Source organism: Crotalus tigris, unplaced genomic scaffold (genome assembly GCF_016545835.1).
Source record: "Crotalus tigris isolate CLP2741 ecotype Arizona unplaced genomic scaffold, ASM1654583v1 scf7180000019603.28008, whole genome shotgun sequence".
Classification (NCBI taxonomy): domain Eukaryota; kingdom Metazoa; phylum Chordata; class Lepidosauria; order Squamata; family Viperidae; genus Crotalus; species Crotalus tigris.
In genome coordinates this window covers 4,534-28,008 of record NW_024097618.1, presented here as the reverse complement: position 1 = coordinate 28,008, position 23,475 = coordinate 4,534, and the positions used below count along the sequence as shown (strand labels likewise).

Here is a 23,475-nt window from a genome sequence, read left to right as displayed (position 1 = left end):
TCTCTCTCAGTCTTATCTCCACCATGCTGTTGCTATGACAATAAATTTGAGAAAGATTAAATACACAGACTTTGGCTCTTTTTCAGGACTTGATCGAGTGATCTAAAATATTAATTCATGGAAGTAGCTATGGAAAAGAGCACCAAACATATCCCGAGGATATTATAGCAGGGAGGCCTGTTTTACAGGCTTTCTGGGGGGGGGGGGGGGAAAGCACAGTTGATAGAATTATGGGACATACATATCGTTTGGAGCCATCATATTCACATCGCTCTATCTTGTCCAGGGTGGCATCAGAAAAGTAGATTTTCTCTGTCTTGTGGTCAATGGCCAGACCGTTGGGTGTGCGGATATCCTTGTCAATGATGGTGATCATGTTGGCACCTGACAGCGTAGCTCGCATGATGCTGGGGTGTTGTTCATTCCAGTTGGTCCAGAACATCAGGCTGGAGGCGAGAAGAAAACAAATTACAGAGGAAGAGTGCTACATAAGTTGAAAGAGGGAAAGCAAAGGCACTGGGCGGAAGGAGGCGGTTTTTCCTAGATCTCCAGTTGCTGGTATATTGCCTGCATCCTTATTAGAGAAGGAGGATCTGACTATGACAATATATGATGCTTACAGCAAAACTAATCTAGGCTTGACTGCTGTAATCAACTTCATATACTCTGAGCAATATTTAGAATCTGAACCCAAACTGTGACAGATACACTCATGAAGGCTGTTTGTAACAGAGATTATACTTATTTTAATTTTAAACTGCAGAATCAGCCATTAACTTATATTCACCCAGTGAACGTATATTCACTAGGCCTGGTGGCATAGTGATTAAAATGCAGTATTGCAGGCTAACTCTGTCCACAGCTGGGACTGGGCTCAAGGTTAACTCAGCCTCTCATCCTTCTGAGGTCAGTAAAATAATGAGCCAAATTGTTGGGGGCAATATGCTGATGTGGTAAACCGCACAGAGAGTCCTGCAAAGCACTATGGAGCAGTATATAAGTGCTATTGCTATTACTTTTTAAACAATGACAATGGCCTTCAAAGTTTATGGCCTGAATTGCATACAGTGGGCTAATTCAGATGTATGATTTAGTGACAGACACAGGCCTCAAATTAATGTATCCCATTCCCATACTCCTTTTAGCACAACTATAAAGGTGAAATTGTAAATATTCCCTTTGAATTTTAGCTTAGTTTATTATATTCAAACCTAAACTATGATTAATCTTAAATTATATTGGCTGAGCAAGCCACTAAGTTATAATTTGAAGATGGCTTGTTTTCAGTAATGCATAATCAAAAGTAGCCACAATTCATCTAAGTGTATGATGCTAAGCAGAAATGAAATTATTTTCTATTTCATCTGGAGACCCGGGGAGAAAGGAATGCATATGCTGAAGGATTGCTTAGATTGTTCATTGCTAAATCCAAACGTATTTCATGCCTTAAGCTTATCAAAGCAAGACTAATTCTTGCTTTTCTGTGGAGCAGAAAAGATAACCTCTCTATTAGTGACAACTTTTATTTGGAACCATCTTCCCCAAAAATGAGCCTGACTTATCCTTTCATCGGGAGTTGAATCTTTTAGAAGAAGGAGGAGGAGGAGGAGGAGGAGGAGGAGGAGGAGGAGGAGGAGGAGGAGGAGGAGGAGGAGGAGGAGGAGGAGGAGGAGATGGTTGGTTAACAATGTTGTTAAGGTGCTTATTCTTATTTGAATGGATTCAGGTCATTTTAAGGCTGTCAACTGGGAAATGAACAAGGAAATAAATGAATGAATGTATGAATGAGCTGATTCTGAAGTTTTGTTTTTCCGTCACCCAAGGGATACTGGAACTTACTTCTGACACTCATCTAGCACAAAGGCTCGGGGATGGTCATCTCCGGACATAGTGATCACAGTCTCTCTTTCAAAAGCTCCGATACGCGTCTGGTTCACAGTATGTCGTGTAATGGTGGAAGTAGTGTAGCTTGTCCAGTATAAGGTGTCCCAGCCTCGGTGATAAGCCAATCCCTCAACAGAACCAACATCTGTTAAAGGGAAAATGGGATACATTTGTTGCTTGATATGCCTGGTTCCCAATTCTCACTTCTTTATTCTCGTTCTGAGCTACTCCTTGTTATTCTCAGCCTCTTTCTTATTTTGTCCTGATATTGCCTCACAGCCAGTGTCTACAATCAAATAAGTCAACTGACCGAACAAAACAGAAGAAAAAAAGATTTAAAAAGCACTGTCTGTATTGCCTGCCACCGTGAAAGCTGCCCCATCTGATTTTAACAAATTGAGAAAAGAGACCTTTTCCATGGGCCTGTTGCTTGGTTCAAAAAACCTGATTTAGTTTTGTCCCCATCTTGAGAAGCTTCTAACTATGCCTTTCTAATTATATGCCCCTGACTCCTCAGAGAGGATTCTGATTATTTGTTGCTGCTTCTTTCTGCCTTGCATCTAAAATAAATGTGGGGTTGAAATACCATCATAGACTTACACCTGATTTCTCCCATTCTTCAAAAGTAATAGAGAAGATAAAGAAAGCTATCTTCATAAGCAATTTTCAATGAGTTTCAAAATGTGGAGCACAAAATCCTCCCAAATTTATAGCAGGATAGATTCCAGAGATTTTGGATGAAAGAGAGAAGTATGTCAAAAAAGCAGCTACAACACCCCGATAACAATTTAGAGATCTCACTACACAGATTAATAAATAAATATGTAATCTGTTCTATGCATCTTATATATTTATTTTACAAGAAAATACACAGCATTCCTGACAGATATATCAACATACTGAATATATGATATTGGTCTGGGGCTTAGTCAACCCTCAAAACAAATTCTGGCACTTTAATATGGCTTTTCTTCTGACAAATTACTTACTAAATCAACTGCCACAAACAGAACTTGCTAGCTTGCCTTTTATTGATTTACCAAATATTTTTAGCACAAATAAATTACTAATCTCATTTGAACTTTTTTTTTTTTTAAAAAAATGCAATTTAAAAATTGCCATAAATTTTTTTGTATCTCTTTGGTGTTTCTCTGGTAATTGAAAAATGCCTCAAGGAAAGGATTGTATAATTGTTGGCCTTTTCCCTGTATTATTGTAGTCAAAGGCATCATGGGGATGACACCTTCAGCATGCAGTATATGTACCTTTCTCCATATTTCACAGATGCCCTAAGTTGCGCCAACGCACCCTTTTACCAAAGTATACCCACCATAGCCCTGGTCCAGTTAACAGGCTGGTCATTGCAAAAGCACTTTGGTGCCACTTGGAGAAAATTATTGTATTTTCATGGGCAGACATCCGCATGAAAAAAAATTATGGGGCAGGAGAGGCGGAAGGCCTGCTTCTCAATTCAAGACCAAATAATACTGCAGTAATGGTCCTTCCTAATAATTGACTGACCCCCAAATCTAATTCAAGTCCCAAAAATCTTACTACCATTTCTTATAGGTAGAACCGTTCCTGTGACCCCTGTGGTCACATCACCGTTCTGTGAGCTGCACTGGCTGCTGGTTTGCTCCCAGTTACAATTCAAGGTGTTGGTTATAACCTTTAAATCTCTGCACGGCATGGGTGGAGGTTAGTTGAGGAGCCATCTCACCATGGCTCTTACCCTTTTGAAACACTTTGGCCCTTGAGGTAAGATAGGCTCCCACCCTCCTGACCTTCTGCAAGAGCCTGAAGACCTGGCTCTGCCAATTGGCTTGGGCCCCCAATGGGAGAGCACCATGCTGGAGGTGGTTGACGGATTAACAGGCAATCCCACCTCCCCCACCCCACCTTTGCATCCTGCTCCCTCCCTCCCCATCTTTTAACTATAACTTTATCTTTGCAATTCCATTTTTATCATTTTTGAAGTATTTATCCCTTATCCTTTTTAATGCCTTTGAATGCTATAAGCCTCGCTTTGAAACAAGACGGGCAGCAAATAAATCTAAGAAATAAACAAACATCAGATGGGGAACCTGTGGCCATCTAGCTGTTGCTGAAAGTGAGGTCTGGTCAGGATGGCAAAAGGTGAGAGAGGTGCTGCAGTTCCCCCATATCAAGAGATCAACTCATCTCCCATGTTTCTTTTCCCCGGACTGACTGATTAATGGAGCAGAAACAACACTTGCCCAAGTCCCTTGGCAGTTTTCCATCTAGGAATGCCTATATCTGGGCATCACAACCCTCCTCCCTCAAGTTAATACACAGAAGGAAACTAATTGGCTCATCTCCGAATGAAATGAAGCACCCTCCTGGTAAGCCCCAAGCCACTGTTTGAAAAGCAAATAAGACACGCTGGGTACGAGCTTGATTTCCTTCCTTGCCAGCAGCCAGCAATGTCTATGAGCAGAGGAGGGTTTTAAATCTCATTAAAACCATTGCCATAATTTAGACATAAAATCCAATATGCAAGAAAAGAAGGGGGATTTGTTTTGCTGGAAGCAGGACAAACTCAGGAGAGAAAAATGCAAAATTAACAGAATAAATAATAAATAGAGAAATATGAGACCATGTCTTTCTCAAGACATCCCCAAAATTTTGTTACATGCACGAGCTGCTAGAAGCAACGTTCTGTTCTGTGGCTCTAATTTTTTATACCTCAAGGAAACCTCTCAGACTTAATCTTTGGGCAGTGCTCATATTTAGCAATCCACTTGCTTGGTAGGCAGCTGGATCACTCTGTGCTTGTATCCAGTGAGATGAAGAAACACCCAAAGAATTACCCAAAGATAATTCTTGAAAGCACCTAACCACCACTTATGCCACACCCAGGAGGAGGTTCCCAAACCTTTCACCATCACATCTTTTTAGTTTTTAGAAAATCTTACACCTCATATTCCCTTACTCCCTTTTAACAAAAAAAAAAAATCAACTCATAATTCAAATTAAAAACAAACTTGACCTACATTTTTATTTTTAAGGAAACTAAGCACAAATGGCTTTGCTCTTAACAATGATTTAATGAAAATATCATTTCAGTTCCATTACTAAGCTCCATTCTTTTTCTTAATAAGGTTAAAAAGCTTTCTCTGCGGTATGAGGAAGAAAAAGGAAGAACAATGCATGCCTGGTGTTCAATTAAATTGGAAAATACTTCACCTAGAATTCCCCAAGCTTGAACTTCTGAAATTATCTTTTTCCACTTGAACTATTATTCTTGCAATATTTCTGGCTGTAGTGGGAATTGACATTACTGATTGGCCCGAGTACCAACTTATTAATTTATATTGCCAGAAATGTTTTCTGGGAAACAGCAGATGTATTAATGCGCAAGACATTAATACATGTATGGCAAAATGACCTGCAAAGTCTTGTAATTAACAAAAATGTACAAATGTCAAAGCTGTCAAATCACACATTTATCTGGAAGGATTTTAGCACCATGTTGCTTGTCTGTATATGAAGCAGTAAGCTGTGATTACTTTTTTCTTTCTTTCACCTGTTTAACAAATTCAGCCTGAGCTTAATGCTCAGGATACACTTTTTAACAGATTTGCTGAATGTTCTCTAAAGCCAGCTCTCACATCTAGTCTAACACTATACTCATAAACATATATAACTTAAAAGTGGCTTGTAAGTGGCTTGGCCTTCCTTCCCTTATTTCCCCTGACCATCTGAAAGGATAATCTGACTTGTTAGCCACACAGCAACTCAAAAAGAAATAGAGGCCTTTGGAACTTCCCAAATAAACCAAGAAGAATGGGATTCAAGATTGAGAATCTCCACAGACAAGAAAGGGAGTCACTTATCCCAGTCTCTGACATGTTCCCTTCAACATCCATTGGCTTGAATCCTTTCCAAACCACCGGTCTAGCAGTGGTAAGGGAAAGTTCTGATTACCTTGATTCCTAATTCAAATTATAGAATTTGAACTCAGAAAGATATTTATTGCTTAATTTACTCTGCTTCTCAACTGTCCCTTCTATATTCTTGTTCTGAGATACTCAACTCATTTTTTTCTAAGCTCTTTCTTATCTTTTCTGATATTGCGTTCAGGCTAGTAATCACAATTAGTCAAATCAGGTTTTGAGCGCTTTCTCCCCCCCCCCCCAGTACAATTGATCTAGGTTTGCCTAGTGCAGGGGTAGGCAACCTTGGCTCTTTTATGACTTGTGGACTTCAACTCCCAGAATTGAAGTCCATGAGTCATAAAAGAGCCAAGATTGCCTACCCCTGGCCTAGTGAGATCTTTTGCTTTAATAGGGATTCAACCCTGAAGAATAGTTCGACCAAGGCTTATTATCTACTTGGTAACCATCCTGAGGGCAAACTCCTGAAGATTCTGGAATAATAGGAATAATCCTATTACTCCAATGATAGTTTTCTAACAAGTGTAGTATGCATGCCCACAGCCGTTTTGCAGAAGATACAATTAAACAAGCAGAAGGACCAACTGAGCTTCCTTCACTTCTTTTGAGGAAATTCAATTTTTGGCATTCAACACAAATGCCAAACTGGCAAAGGATCAGCATATATTCCCGGCCACAAAAAGACACAAGCAATATGGATATAGGTATACTAATACCAGAGTACGGTGTGGCTGATTCTCATTCATGATCTATGTTCTGTGAAAGTCACTGTAATCTAGGGCTATGTTTACGAGATTCTTACAGCATGCCATTAGTAATCATTTTTCCCCAGGCAAAAGACTCTTCAGTTTGGAATATATACTCTATATAAGGGAATCAAGTGCCTAGGGTTCTCATATTTTCAAGAGAGCTTCCACTCAGATTCCATTCCTTTCCCATGTTAAACACAAGGCCCGGGGGCCGATTGCGGCCCGCAAAGTGGTTTCATGTGGCCCGCAAAGCCATCCTAGAAACAGTGAGGGAACGGCCCCCTCTGCCTTGGCCCTGGTCCAGGCCAGCCGGGAGCCAATGTACAATTTTGTGGTGGCCATCTATGCTGAAACGCACTCAGTGTTAGCTCCATAAGCCCCCCCCCCTCTCATGGCCTGAGAGGAACAGTGAGGCTCCTCCAGTGGACCATGCCTTGGCACTTGCCCTGGTCCCACTCCCTTCTGCCAGAGACCCTCAGATCTATCCTACTCTTGCCCAGGCCCCCACAGGCACCCTTGACGCGAATGATGTAGAGCTGGCCATGCCCACCCAGTAGGCCACACCCACCCTGGCCACACCTACCCGGCCCTCTGAGAGCAACCACAATGCTGATGTGGCCCTCAATGAAATTGAGTTTGACACCCCTGATATACAGAGTCTGCTCATCTTTTTACTTTTGGGTGTTGAACCTTCTAGTCATCTTTCCATGGGCCTCATCCAGAATTCCCTGGAGATCAGGCAGTTCATTCCACAATCATTTGGTCTGGAATCATGTTTGAGGAATAAAAGCCGTGTGGAAGAACCCCCTCAGACTGGGAAAGCCTTGTCCCAGGATAATGTCAAAAAGCAATTCAGAGGTCATCTTACCCAGACAAAAAGGCTCGTTCCCCTCTCCCCGACCCCGCCTTCCACTGGAATCTTAGTCATGGTCATAAAACCTGGATTTACCTTAGTACACAGCCCTAAAGTAAATATCTGTTGAGAGATGCACCTTGGGAAAATAAGAGTACATTAGATTAAACTACAGATGCATCTGTATCAAGAAGGGCTTTCAGTGCTTGGCCGTTGACTACTGCAGCTATCAGTTGTAATGTAATTGTAGAAGCATGGTATCAACCACCTAATATTCAGGTAAGGGACACTGTCAGTCTGCTGTCCTCCTATATGACAGTAACAATTTACTTCATACATTTTTTTTTACAAAACTTCAATTTTACATAAAGGTTTTCCATTTAGGCCTCATATGGACCTTTTAGCTCAGGAAGAACGTGAACTATATTGTACCCTTGTCTATACTGTACCCTTGTCTAGCATTTAAATAGGATTCTGCTTTCTCCCATAGACGATGAAGCAAATGTTATGTGCTGAAGTAATTGAAATTAATAGGGCCATAGATACAAAACTATAAGTGTTCACTTAAAAACTTGTAACATACGTATTAATAGCTTTAGGAGGAACTAATTAATATTAAACAGGGAAAATGGGAATTAGGAGCAAGTTTTCACGTTCATAATTATGTTAACATTTTTATAATAATTTCATTATAAAAATTACATCTTACAATTCAGATCTTTGCTATGGTTGTAAATGCTGCTGAAGAGCTTACTCTTCCACCTCTATCTTATCTGTTGAAAAGTTATGGGAAACTAAAAAATTTGCACATATTGTATGACTTTGATCCTAATACTGATTTCAGAATGTTTGTTATAGATCACAATTACATTATCGCCATCATCATTTTTTCAAATCATATATAATTAAATAAAGATGCATACTAGAAACTAATTCTTGGTTGTTGCGTTTTCTCTGCATATTATATTCTAATTTGCCTCTTTGATTACATATGAAAGAGAGTTACTTCATAATATCTCCCTTACTTCTACAGCAATTGACTTCATGGTATTTGGAAAGGCAAAGAGAAGAACAGAACAAAAAAGGCATGTTTGATGAACATGAATGGAAATCTCTTCTGTTCAAATGCAGGAAGTTGGGAACCAGGGTATTGTCTGAACGTTGAAAAGCTTTTCCTTGCAAAAGAGCAATAAGTTATCTTATTGTCATTTCAGTGTCTACTCTAAAGATGAAACCAGACGTCACAAATGAAAGAAGCAGGATAGGACAGGTATTCTTCCTGTCTCTTTCTCTGCTCCAGCCAATGGTTTGAGAACAAAGGAGAACGTAATATTGCATGATAACATCGTATCATACATTGTATTTATAAGAAATGTCATCTGGAGGAGATGTGGAATGCAGATACCGTAATTCTACGTCTCTTGCAGTGCCTAAATATTCCTGGAGACAAGTAAGTATCGCTATACCGTTTAATTCTTTTCCCCGATGGAAAATTATTTGGCAACTCTTAGTCAAGAGCAGTCTGATTTTTAGCAGCTGTCAAAAAGCCCCCAAAGTATAGGCATGCTTTCTTCTCTCCAAGCAGACAAAACATCAAAAGAAATAGGAGGCTTCACCGCTCACCTCCTCCTCCAGGTAATATTTGTTCTCTGGGGAGAAAAGCAACAAGCCCCAAACACTTTGGAAGAAGGTCACATTTTATTCACACATTCCATTGTTTTTGAAATTGTTGCAATGGTTTCTATGGTGACAGACACTGCGCATTTTTAGTAGAGAATGCATAAGGAATTTTTGCATATTGGGAAAGAAATCAGAATGTAATCCACATAATGAGTTAAGGAATGTGTATACCTTCTCTCCAACTTTTAGGTCAAAGTATCTAAATCTGCGTATTATCCACTAATTTAATTCAGATGAGAATAAGATCAGAACTGTTGTCAGAAGGGCAGAATTAAAGAAAGTTTTAATTCAATAGAGTAGCCTGCAGCCCATTGTTAGTGATAAACACAAGAGGAAGAAGAGGAAGTTATTTTGAGACAAATTACAGATGTCTACTTCATCTCAATATATGGATTATTTTTGCGCATTTTGAACAAATCATTAAAACCGATCTGCTAGGATGATGATACAAATGCAGCCAAAACAAGCTGTGGCCAGGTTTTTGCCTCATGAAATGTCCCTGACGGTGGAGTGATGTAATCCATTTCCAGTTGTGCCCTATGGTCTTCATGAACAACACACTACATTCCAGAAGTATTGATAAACCATTCTAGATAGGCTGTGCTTTAGCACAGAACAAAACTGGGAATATATTTGTTTAGGCCGTAACAAAACCTGCCATAATCCTGGGGTGATTTTATAAGACAGCTAAGGCAAGGCTGATGAGAGTTGCCATTTCCCTTTCTCCTAAACAGCTGCCAGGAGCATATTTCACTGGCCCACTAACCTGTTCTTTTTAGCCCTTTCTTTCCTTCCCCTAAACTACACCATTGCTGGTATCCCAAAGATGCATATCCCACTGGCTGAACTCCCAAATTTTCCCTGACCTGCTGTTTTCCTGGCTTTTCCTGTTCCTCCTTTACCCCCAAAACCTGAATCTCATTATGGTCTTTATCCAAAGCAAAACAGCTATGTTTCATGGTGAATCTACACCAAGCATACATATTTGGTTTGGACATTAATTATCTGAGATCAGTTGTTCCATATATGGACCCACTTCATTCATCCTACGCTCTTCCTATGGCTGAACTGCAGCAGCTTCCTTCCCCCTTCCCCTCCTTCCGTTAGTGAATTGATCTGCAGGCGCAACAATCTCGGTGAAGTTTAAACAGTCAAAAATGGACATAAGCTGGACAAAAATTCCATCAGTCAGTAGGAAAGTTGCACAATTATATCCTCAGATACACCTATTTCAGGAAACATTCCAACTACTGAAAGAAAATCCAGTGAACTAGCCTTTATAAATTCTCCTGAATGCAGAGACTTACAATAGTCATTTAATACCTTGGACTTTTGGCTTTTAACAAAGATGGGCTGTTTCAATATCGCAGCACTAGAAATATGACGCTCCCTTATCCTGTAGATCCCTCAACCCACAGAAAAATAATCTTCCCCTGTAATTGCTGTTCTGGCACATTTAGTTCTAGAGTTTGCCTCAAATCAGATTGCTGCTTTTGTGGAAGCAGCCAGAAAATAAAGGGTGGGAGGGAACACCCAAAGTAACTTACTTTCAACTAGAGTTCTTCGCCCAGTTCCATCATCATTGATTTGCTGGATATTGCCAAAATGAATGTCACTGTAGAATATGCGGTTGCTGCCCTTGCTGCCGTGGCGGTAATCAAAGGCCAAGGCGATGACGTTTTTCATGTGCTCACTGTCTTCAAATGGCTTAATGGGTGCGTTGAGATTGTTCTCATCGGATAAGTGGATACTTTTGAGAATGGTCCGTTCTGAATAGAGCAGGTACCCATCGTAGTCACGGCAGCTTACGCCGTCCTCAGCGAGCATTCCATGGGCACAGGCACATGTCCGCTGACCTGCTCCTCGATACAGACACAATTGCTGACAGTCACCATTATTCTGCGCGCACACATTGGTACCTGTAGAAAAGGAACATAAGAAAAATTAGCTAGGATCAGGGTTAGTGTACAGCCCGTTTCTATGTCTCTGGAGGCTTTTTAACTCGGGTAACTGACTCCACCCTCATTGCTCATAGTACCACTCAATCCCTCATAGTACCACTCATAGGCTTTTTCACCTACCCTTTTGCCTGTCTCTGTTGAACACCTTGATGTCCTTCAGCTGTACTCCTATTCCTGTGCGTAGAGACACAATTTCTGTTGCGTTGTCCTTGCTGCCCCTTTTAATGGAACCATTTGCGTGAGTCCTAGAAGGGGGCAAAGTTAAAGATGCAATTATGAGATATTCTACTATGCCAGCATAGCTCTTATACAGCAAAATACAATGAGGAAACTATTGTTTATAACACTCTGACACAAAATCTTCAGTTCATATACATGATTCAACAGGCATGCATACTGATATATATTAATTTTCTTACACACAGATATTATGGATAATCCATCCATACTTCACCTCAATTAGCAGATCTAATTGACACAAACACATGCATATCCATAAAACTCAGCATATTTTCCCTTCAAAAGACTGAATAGGTTTGCATGGAAGAGGGTTGAGAAAGATGTAACAATCTAAATCCGTAATGAAGTTAGCTCTGTCTGAACACGAATGAAATGTAGTTGCTTGCAAAACACTTCCAGACATGACAAACAACACTGAGATACAAACCTGTCACTCCAGTAGACATAATCCTCAAAGACAGATACCGAGAACATATCCATGTTGTTACTGGATAGGACAACCTCCCTCTTATCGCCAGTCTCTAGGTCTATGCGTTCAATCTTATCTGTCCGAGCATCACACCAGTAAAGTTTCCCATCCTAAAAAGAGATCCAGATGACAATCCATCTTGTAAATTATAAAACACAACTGAGGATACCAGAGTGAATGTAAAATGCAGGCAATCAGTTCCCAACCATGTATAATTTCCCCTATTCTCAGCTCGAATCATACCCCAGCAAGTAAATAAATGGGCATATAAACTGCTGTTACTCCAGTGGAAGAGGGATTGTTTAAAGCCATGAAAGGTCAGAAGTTGAGACAGAACTGAGAAGGACTCCCAGCTGAGCAAGTGACATTGCTGGGTTCCTTTTCTTAACACAAACAAATGCGTTGCACAAAACTGGATTTTGCTGGATTGCATAATTCAGGCTTATCACGCGTACGAATTTTAACTTACCATGACGCTGAATTATGTTTCTGCGTTAAAGCACATAATCCTATTTATTTGCTGTTATTCTAAGGGTGCAACGGGGCAAGGCATTCCTAAGATGCTAAATGTGCCACTCAACATTCATTTTTCAACTATGATTTTTGGTTGGACAGACAGGAATCATTGTGTCTAATGCCCACAGCCTCAGGATCTTACTTCATAATCGACAGAAATCCCATTGGGCCAGCTGATGCTGCTGTTGATGAGGACCACACGCTCTGTTCCATCCAGCCGAGAACGTTCAATACGAGGGTACTGGCCCCACTCTGTCCAAAAAAGGTATCTGAAAAAGCGGACACAAGACAGTGCCAGGACAGTTAACAAATCACATGTTCAGCCAAAGTTGCCACTGGATTGTAATTTTTAATGATAGGAAAAAAAATAAAGGAATAAAACAAAAAGTTAACCCATGCAAAATCTAGGAATAGCCTTTTCCAATTGGATGGCCTTTAAAGGATTGGGATTACTATTCCCGGAACTGGGAGTCTTGCCTTTCCCCATTTCCAATCCATCATTGTTCCAATGCCTCAAATACTCCCAACCTGTTCCCATTATGACCAGTCTAAGAAATTGCACTCAATGAAAAGGAATCTTACCCTTTCTCTGGGTGTACTGTAATGGCACGTGGCTTATCCAATCCCTGTGAAATCACTACATAGCGGAATGAACCGTTGAGCCTGGCGACTTCAATGACATCAAAGCCCTGGTCTGTCCAATAAATGTTTCCTGGAGGGAAAGAGATACAAGGTTAGGACTTAATTGATTGCTCCTTCCTTGTTTCCTGTGAGAAGGAGGGTTTCCTTCCCACACTCAGTTGCTGTTGCTTGCTCATCTACGCAGCGCAGCCACACCTGCAATCCAGTCCACAGCAATCCCTTCCACTCGGCCAATGCCATTGGTCACGACATCCTCTCTCCAGGTCTGGTCCCGTTTGGCTCGACTGATTGTGCTCATACCCATGTCCACCCAATAGATAGTGTCATTATCTGAAGGAGAGAAAAATACACATGGGAGGTTGAAAGAGGGGGTTTGGAGTGATGCTATGTACCTGATAATCACCCAAATCAGTTCCTGGGTTCCCCAAACCCACTTCTTTTCAGCAGCTGACAGTAATTCAAATTAGTAAAAGCAGAATAGCAGGTTTAGTGGACCTTTAACACATTTAGCCACAAAGACCATAAACAAATCATCTTGCACTTTACTTGATAAATAATTTTTACTTTGTTATAGAGTTCTTCATAAGTATAGTTGTTTCAAGGCTAAGATTTTGTCTGCATCAAAAAACATATCTCTCGAAATAATTCTTTTTTTTTTTTGGCATACATTTACCACTTTATTAAAATGCACTGATCCCTTTCATTCACTATGTGTTCTGCCCTTAATTCAGGTGAATGAAGCACAGAGTTTGGGCACATCTGTTTTTGACATTACTTTGTAAGAGCAAACTGAGTCTGGATAGTGATTCAGAATAGATTCTGTAAGGACCCACCCCACTTTGCATCTTAAGAAGACAGAACTCTTGGAATAGCTCTTCCAACAGGAATCCTTTATTAAGAGAAAATGGTTGCAGGCATGCTAGACAGGACTTGGGGTTCAAGCTCTTCCATTCAAGGTTTTAAGGGGTTCCCCAGTAGTCCCACCCAATCAACCCCCCTTCCAGTGATAGTTTCAAGTATCACAATTCCATCCCCTTTCTTCTTCCGTCTGGATGGAGACTTCAGATAACTACATGAAAGGCAATTACTCTTCTTTGATATGTTAAAGCTTAGAGGCCACAATAAACACACATTCAGTCCTTTGAAGTGTGCTGAAGGAAGTGAGGGCCATAAAGCCCCTTTGCTCTCCCCCTTTTCTCCCTCTTATGGCAGAATCCAGAGAAGGCAGAATTGGGAGTTTCTATGTTTGATAATTAAAGATGAAATATAATTGGATTCTGACATCCGGCCCCTCTTAACAATAAGAGAGATCCACCTGAAAGAAAACACAAGTAAAAAATTTAGTTAGGCTTGTTAGGATACTCTGTGTGAAACTTCTTCAATAGCTTCGGGGCTCTGACGTGACGTTTATGGACCCACTCATTTTGTGAGGCAGGGAGGTGTTTCCAGGCAACTAGGTACTGAGTTGTTCCACGATATCTCCTAGAGTCAAGGATCTCTTTTATTTCGAAGTGTTGTTCCCCCTCCACCATGATTGGAGGTGGTGGGGGGGGGATTTTTGGCCGTAGAGGTGACTGATGCTCTCTTTTCAGCAAGCTGCAATGAAAAACTGGGTGTATTTGCCTGAGGTTTTTGGGTAATTCTAATTCTACTGTTACTGGATTTATGATCCTTTTAATTGGAAAAGGTCCTATATATTTTGGTCCAAGTTTTTTACAGGGCTGTAGGGACTTTAGGTATTTTGTAGATAAGTACACCATTTCTCCTATAATGAATGGTGTAGGCTCAACCCTTTTTTTATCGGCTTGTGCTTTGTATGCCCGCCTAGCTTCATCTAGTGATTTTCTGACTATTGGCCAGGTGTTTTGTAGGCTTTCCATCCATTCTTTCAGTGAAGGGATCGTTGGTTCTTTTGGGGTTAACTCTGGCATAGGGTTGAAACTTTGGCCGTTGGCTATTTGAAAAGGAGTGTAGCCTGTGCTGGAGTGGACTGCATTATTGTAGGCAACTTCTGCAAAAGGAAGTAAGTCCGTCCAATCACTCTGTTGGAAATTTAAAAAACATCTCAAATATTGCTCAAGTACCGACTGGCAGCGTTCCGCTTGTCCATCTGTCTGAGGGTGATGGCTAGATGTCAGTCCCTGAGTGGTCCCTAAGAGGGATAAAAATTCCTTCCAAAATGTAGACGTAAATTGCACTCCCCTATCAGAGATGATGCGTTGGGGTGCCCCGTGCAATCTGTAAATGTGCTGGATAAAAAGTTTTGCTAAGGCCTTTGCAGTGGGAATTTTTTGGCAAGGGATAAAGTGCACCTGTTTGGAAAATAGGTCCGTGACTGTCCAGATAACAGTATTCCCATTGCTTTCAGGCAATTCCACTATAAAATCCATGGCTATTTCCCTCCAGGGGGCTGAGGGACTTGCCACTGGTTGTAACAGCCCTGGCGATTTCCCTTGCAACCTCTTTGCTGATGCACAGGTTGGGCAGCTGGCAACATAACTTTCTATGTCCTTTTTTTATTGATGGCCACCAAAATTGCCGTTTAATTAAGTGTAAAGTTTTTACAAATCCAAAATGCCCTGCTGATTTTGTGTCATGGCAAAGTTGCATGAAAGTTAGTCTTTGAGTTGTTGGTATATATAACTTTTCCCCTACCCAAGGCAATCCGTCTCTCATTGTGCACACATGTTTGTTTTTCTGGAACCAATCATCTGTTTCCAAACTTTTTCTGAATTCAATCCCAGTTTGGCTGTCCAGTTGTGGTTTTATTTTGGCTTGGGTTCTTGTGGTTACTGGCGCTGCCAGTTGTGATTCTGCCATTATTGGTCTAGAGTCTGTGGTTCGTGCGCTGTTATATTGGGGCATGCGAGATAGTGCATCTGCCAGGAAGTTCTTTCTTCCTGGTAAATGTTTGAGCTTAAATTGGAATTGGTGAAAATGCTGGGACCAGCGGGCTTGTTTGGGATTGAGTTTCCTGGAAGTTTTCAGGGCTTCTAAATTTTTGTGATCAGTCCATACCTGGAAGGGGATTTTGTTGCCTTCCAGGAACTGTCGCCACGTGAGTAATGCCCAACGTATCCCATAAGCCTCCTTCTCCCATACGGGCCAGCGCTGTTCTGTTTCCGTGAGTTTCTTAGATGTATATGCACAGGGTTGCAATACTGCATCATCATTTTCTTGTAATAGCACAGCCCCCACTGCCACATCACTTGCATCTGCCTGTATTATGAAGGGCTTGTCCATATCTGGGTGCCTTAGTACTGGTTCGGCAGAAAAAAGTCTCTTTAGTCTCTCAAACGCTGCTTGGCACTCCATTGTCCATGTTAGTGGCTGGCTAGGTTTTACTGAGGATGTTCCCTTCGTTTTTAGTAAGTTGGTGAGGGGCAAGGCTATCTGTGCAAATGAGGGGATGAATTGGCGGTAAAAATTTGCAAAGCCCAGGAAACTTTGTAGTTGCTTTCTTGTGCGGGGTGGTGCCCATTCTAATACTGCTCTGACCTTCTCTGGGTCCATTTCAATGCCCTGTGGGGATATGCGATAGCCTAGGTAGTCTATCCTTTCCTGGTGGAATTCGCATTTTGATAGTTTGGCATATAGGTGAGCGGCTCGCAGCTTCTTTAAAACCGCTCTGACAAGTTTGACGTGTTCTTCTTTTGTTTCGGTAAAGATAAGAATGTTGTCCAAGTAAACAAGGACCCCTTAAACAGGTGCTCCCTTAGAACGTCATTGATTAATTGCATAAAGACTGCAGGGCCCCCTTGTAATCCAAATGGCAAGACTTTGAATTGATAGCCCCCCATGGGGCAGTTAAATGCAGTCTTCCATTCGTCCCCTTCCTTGATTCTCACGCGATAGTAAGCTTCCCTTAAGTCTAGTTTAGAAAAAATTTTCCCTTTCGATAGGTGTGACAGCATGTCTTTCATGAGGGGCATCGGGTATAGGTTGCTTTCACTGATTGTGTTCAGGGCCCTATAATCCACGCATAAACGTAAAGAGCCATCCTTCTTCTCTCTAAAAAGGACCGGGGCAGCCACTGTAGGCTTAGCTGGGTCAATGAAACCTCTCTCCAGGTTTTTTTTTATAAATCTTTCCATTTCCTCCTTCTCCTTTGGGCTCATGGAGTATAATCTGGGCTTCGGGAGTTTTGCCCCAGGCTTGAATTCAATGGTACAGTCTGTGGGTCGTTGGGGGGGAAGCTCATTCGCCCTCTCCTCACTGAAGACTTCAGCAAGGTCCCTATATTCCTCTGGTATTTCTGTTAATCTTTTTTCCTCTCCTATGGATGCTTTTTCTATTCTTGATTCTGGTATCCTCTCTTGGGGTTTTAAGTCCATAGGGTCCCCCTTCGGGAATTTGATTTCTGTCGTCCTCCAATTTACCCAGGGGTTCCATTTTTTCAACCATTCCATCCCTAGAATCATTGGGCATTCCATACCTGGGGTCACCACCAACGTTCAGTCCTCTTCATGGTTGCCCAGGGAGAGATGTATTGGCAAAGTGGCTAGGGTAGCTGGCACCCCCCCTGCTATGGATCCATCTAGCTTGCCAAATGAGATTGGTTGTTCCAGTCTCCTGGATGGGATGCCCAGATTCCCCACTAGTGTTGGGCTAATGAGGCAGCGGGTACAGCCAGAGTCTATTAAGGCTTTCACCTTCACAGCTTCGGGCATGGGGGGGATTAATATAGTCACTGTTTTGAAGATGGGTGTGATGCGTCCCCTTACCAGGGGTTCGCCTTCCGAGCTGTCATCTGAGGCATCCACCGTCCCTGTGGTGTAGGCTGGAGTTCTTTCCCCTTGGTGAGCAGAGGTGGGGTTTTCTGCAATTTCCATCATTTTCATGGCTGTTTCTTTTGGCTTAGCTGAATACCCTCTGGGTTGGTTGATTGGGGATCTGTCTGGGTTGTGCTGGGGGGCCTTTGAGCGGCATTCTACAGCTCGATGCCCTTCTCTTCCGCACTTGAAACCCCCATCTGCTTCTTGGCTGTATCCGATGATTTCACCGGTTGGTGTGTCAGCTCAGGCGGGGGGCGGCTCCATTGTTTTCCTCGGCGATGCCTCTTCAATATGTCGATCTCTGCTTCCTCTGCCAAGACGTACCATTCCTCAAGTCGATGTGGGTCTCCTCGGGGCAGGCAAGCATCATATAGATCATAGTTTAGTCCGTCTTTGAAACGGCCAAGGAGGATGTCTTCTGGCCAATTCAGTTTGCTGGCAATGGCTTGGAATTCTTGTGTATACTCAGCCACTGGGCGTTTGCCCTGCCTCATCGTTGTTATTCTTTCACGGGCTTTGCGATCAGCCAGGGGGTCTTCAAACCGTCTTCTCCACGAGGACATGAAACGGTTGAAGTTACTGAGTTCTGGGGCATTGGAGTCATGCAGGTTCACCACCCCATCTGCAGCTGGTCCATCCAGGGCAGATTGCACGATCCGGATGCGGGCTTTGTCGCTGGGGATGTCCTGCCCATATTCCTCCATGTAGCTGAGGACTTGGGTTAGGAAAACCCCCAAGCGTGTTGGCTCCCCTTTGAATTTCACCTCCAACGGTGGACGTCTTGGAATGGATCGGTGCCTCCATTGTGGGTGGTAGTGTCTTCCGTCCAGATTTCCATCTGTGGTCCGGTAGGGGGTGGGAGCTCCTGGATCAGTAAATGTCCCTGGGGTTGCAGGTTCCACGTCCCCCTCGGTGTCTCTCCCTTTGTGGCTCCAGGAACTGGGGCGTGCGTAGGGCTCAGGAATCTCCTCTCCTAGGGAGCTGAGAGTTCTCTTCATCAGGTCAATAGCTCTCTCTAGGATCCAGTCTGAGTACGGCATACAGCTTCCTCCCTCTTCACTTGCGTGCAGGTATTTCTCCATCTCCTGCTTCCATTCTGGTTGCTTGGTCCCCCGTCTCAGGGTCACTTTTCTTGATTCCTTTCCCCACTCTCTTTTCTTTCCAACGCCCATCGACCAGCGAGGCTTGTGGTCCTGTGTCTCCACCACTTCTTCTTCTGAGAAATCTGGCCTCTCGGATCCCAACATCTGGCCAGGTTCCAACTGGGTCAGCGGCTCTCTTTCCAGGGAGTTTTCTCCCTCTCTTGCTTCGTTGTCTGACATGGTAAATTTTTGCAAAATCCCCCGGCAAGGGTCTACCTTCCAGGTGGATTAATTTTGCAAGTCCTGTCTAATGTAAGGACCCCCCCCACTTTGCATCTTAAGAAGACAGAACTCTTGGAATAGCTCTTCCAACAGGAATCCTTTATTAAGAGAAAATGGTTGCAGGCATGCTAGACAGGACTGGGGGTTCAAGCTCTCCCATTCAAGGTTTTAAGGGGTTCCCCAGTAGTCCCACCCAATCAACCCCCCTTCCAGTGATAGTTTCAAGTATCACAATTCCATCCCCTTTCTTCTTCCGTCTGGATGGAGACTTCAGATAACTACATGAAAGGCAATTACTCTTCTTTGATATGTTAAAGCTTAGAGGCCACAATAAACACACATTCAGTCCTTTGAAGTGTGCTGAAGGAAGTGAGGGCCATACAGCCCCTTTGCTCTCCCCCTTTTCTCCCTCTTATGGCAGAATCCAGAGAAGGCAGAATTGGGAGTTTCTATGTTTGATAATTAAAGATGAAATATAATTGGATTCTGACAATAATCTATTTAATTTAAGGTATTTAGATTTGTTTAGGATTTATATATGTTTTAAGTTTTTCTTTTCTTTTTTTTTTGAAACATTTTGGACAAGCCTGTAATCAACTCTGGGAGGGCTAGGGGAGGGTTAGGGAGGTTTGGGGAGCTGGGGGAGGGTATGGGAGGGTGGGTTTGGGGAGGGGATTTGTCTTGTAAAATTTAAAAAATTTTCAATAAAAAAAAAATAGGTAAGCTACAGAGATGTACTGAACTGAAGATAGAATAGACAGTAAGTCTAAAAAAGAAACTTCTTCTCCCATGGATCTGAAATGATTAGGCCATCTAGAAATAGTTCATTCATTCACAGTAGTCCTGTATATTAGCAATTCAAACAAACCAAGAACTTCAATAACTTCACAATTGTTCCTGTTTTTGAAACTGACAGGCCAAAGCCAACTGGAGCTATATGTCTTTATCATAGATGAAATAGCCTCAGAGAAAGTAGGTCAACCCAAAGCATCTTTATGTATGAGAAACCCAACTGAGGAGCCCCTTTTGAAGTATTATCCAAGAAAAGAGATGGTGGCTGATAGCTGCTGTGGAGGGACTTCAAGTACATTTCCCAAGAAAAAATGGGAATTTGCAATTGGTGACTGAATTCACAAGAAGACTATTTTATTTTTTTGTTTTATTTTATTATTGTATTGTGTTGTATTTTTATTTTTTATTTTATTATTTTTAATTTTATTTATCAAATGTATAGGCCACTCATCTCACTGTTCGAGGCAACCCTGAGTGGCTTACAACATTTTGTATGTATTAGTTACTCAGTATGTTCTAAGTAGAGAGAGCAAAGAGGCCATGGATACCTAGTTGATCCTTTCTCCTTAATATACAGCTACTGTACATAAACAGAGACCAAACCCCACCCCCTTCCAGCACTGAAGATATTACCTAGTCAGGTAGCAATACACCTGCAAGCCAACAATCAAGCTCAGAGAGCACCAAGGACTCCACCAATCCTTTCTTTGCTCTGCCATCTCTGATGGAAAAACTCCTGTTCACACAAAAAAGCATCCTTTTCTTATTTTTCTTTCCCTCACCAGGAGGATAGAAAACTCAGAGAGCAGATTCCTATTCTCATAGTAGTTTACTTAATAGGTCTTGCTTCTTCTTTTTTGATTCTAGCTATTCTTAATTATTTTGATTCTACTTACCATGATGGCTCAGAGGTTAAGACGCTGGGTTTCTCAGCTAGAAAGCCGGCAGCCAAGGTTTGAGACCTGAGTGCCACATGACCGGGTGAGCTCCCGTCCTCGCCCCAGCTTCTACCAACCTAGCAGTTTGAAAGCCTACAAACACAAGTAGATAAATGGACACCACTTGGTGGGAAGATAACAGCACTTCATGATATCATGCTGACCACATGACCACAGAAACGTCTTTGGACAGTACTGGCACAATGGCCTAGAAATGGAGATCAGCACTGCCCCCTAGAGTCAGCAACGACTAGCAGAGTAAAATCCATAAGGATTCCTTTCCTTTCCTTTCCTTTCCTTTCCTTTCCTTTCCTTTCCTTTCCTTTCCTTTCCTTTCCTTTCCTTTCCTTTCCTTTCCTACATAAATATGGCTTGCTAAATATGAATGGAAAGATCTAAACTTGGATTGCAACCAGGCTATCTCAACATTTTCCATGCTGAAATCAGTTATGGCATGTGTCCATGTGTAAAAAAGGTCATTTCAGAAGTGATTCTAACTTATGAAATGTCTTTTCCCACAGAGGATTACATTGCAATTGCTCTGGGCTTTTTATTCCTTGGAGGACCCCTGACATAGATGCTTTACTGAAGTAAGAAGTGATTCCATCCAGTGCTGGGATAGGGGAAGTTCTTGAGAACCCTATGTTAACTAAATATTATGTGCATTACTATAAAAACATAAAATTTAGCACTAGATATTTTTATTCCTCTGCACTCTTGATTTCAATGATGCATTTGAATCTAGTGCTAAGGTTTTATTTCTTGACTTTTTAGCCAAGTTGTTTTTGAACTCAGTTAAATTCAACTGAATAGGGAAGGATTCAGGGAGACCAACTTGCAAGCATAATATTTTGTAAAGCTAATCTCATAAAAGAGAGAAATCAAAGGATACTTATATTTTCCTTTTCTTTTCCCACTTTTTTTTGTTTATCATGTTTTCTAATTAGAATATTTATTTGGTGAATTCCCACAGGAAATTCAGCTTTATCTGACTTTTCTCCCTGTTTGCAAAAATATAATCTAACATCAAACAAAACATAGGAGACAGATAATCTTCATTTCTCATACCAGGCTGCTCTGATTTGCCTTCTCTATTTGCCTATTTGAGAGTTTAAAACTCAATATCCTTGATTCAGAATCTAGTAGGCTGCAAATGTTTTAGAACTATAAGTATGTAAATCATTTACTTCAACTCTCTGCTCAGTCCAGGAATCCACTAAACCATCTCAACTAATCATCCATCCGCCATTTGAGGAACTCCAGCAAGATTTTGGATAGATTACTCCATTTTTACTAATATTCAATCGGAATCTCCTTGGTTTTAGTCTCAACCCATTGATTCTTGCTTTGCATTTCCTTGCATTGGTCCATCTTCTCTTATGAGTGGGTCTTTGAATCAGTTTTGACTCCTGGTGACTGCCTGGTCAGGTCCCTGCAGTTTTCTTGCCAAGATTATGGAAGTGTTTTGCCCTTCCTTGCTTCCCAGGGATGGGAGAGAGTGATTGTCCCACAGTTCTTGTGGAAAATTAAAGAACTCTTACGAATTCCAGAGGGTTTTAGCAGAGAGATTTATTGCACAGGTTCAGAAGCAATGTTGTTATTGTTGTTAATTGCGAAGTCGTGTCCGACCCATTGCGACCCCATGGACAACGTTCCTCCAGATCTTCCTGTCCTCTATCATCTTCTGGAGTCCATTTAAGTTCACACCTACTGCTTCAGTGACTCCATCCAGCCATCTCATTCTCTGTCGTCCCCTTCTTCTATTGCCCTCAATCTTTCCCAGCATTAGGCCCTTCTCCAGTGAGTCCTTCCTTCTCATTAGGTGGCCAAAGTATTTGAGTTTCAACTTCAGGATCTGGCCTTCTAAAGAGCAGTCGGGGTTGATTCCTTTTTTCTTTTTTCTCTCAGGAACAAAGGAATACACATTGGAATACACATTGTAATACATTAGGTTCGTTTCTCACGGGTATACAAATGGAGAGTTTGCTACATACATTGTATCCAAATGCAATGCGCATTAGGTTAGTCACATACTACGAACACAACACTATTCCAGTAATTATGCAGACACATCATTATTCTAATGATTGTTCATTATTCCACATTATGGTCACCTAGCTTGCTTTATGCCTAAGGGTGGGATGACTGTTCATAGTATCTTGGCTTCTAACTTCGATGCCTGAATCACTGCACTAAATGACCCTCTCCCACCAACCCTTTCTTAGTCATGATATCTATTTATGTATTGGAGGATTGTTCCATTCTCTCTTTTGTAAGCAAGGCAAATTGAGGGCTTTCTATCATTCTTTGTAGAGCTTGATTTCCATGTTTTTCTCTTCCTGGGAGCAATCCTCTGAATATGCTGTATGATACTTTTAAAGTTATGGCTCAGAATTGGATACAGCATTCTAAGTAGTAGATGACACAACTATTTTGAATGAAGCCTAATATTGCATTGGCTTTTTAGTGGCTGCATCACATTGCTTGCACATGTTCATCATTCAGTTAGGACTCAGTCCTACACTTATGCTTGTGATTTTTCCTGCCCAGAAATGGTTAAGGTAATTTAACTTCATTCTGTTGGACTTGTCTCACTGTTTAATCCCTAAATGCATTGGTAAATATTATACATTCTTTATTCTCCCTTCTTTAAGAATACTCTGCTGAAGAAAGTCTTGATCCGGTTTTCAAGAGG

The 23,475-nt window shown here is 41.7% G+C and overlaps 1 protein-coding gene across 1 annotated transcript; it reads right to left on the bottom strand.

Annotated features, from left to right (window-relative positions):
* Positions 1-241: 241 nt before the first annotated feature.
* LOC120317339 (low-density lipoprotein receptor-related protein 1-like) lies at positions 242-13,249 on the bottom strand (the record flags this gene model as incomplete). Its single annotated transcript, XM_039363871.1, has 8 exons — positions 13,107-13,249; positions 12,852-12,981; positions 12,412-12,538; positions 11,712-11,863; positions 11,165-11,289; positions 10,631-11,002; positions 1,840-2,029; positions 242-446 (listed from the first exon to the last, which is right to left on the bottom strand). Coding segments are annotated over exons 1-8 (1,410 nt in total), but the record flags the coding sequence as incomplete, so codon positions are not given.
* Between the last annotated feature and the right edge of the window lie 10,226 nt (positions 13,250-23,475).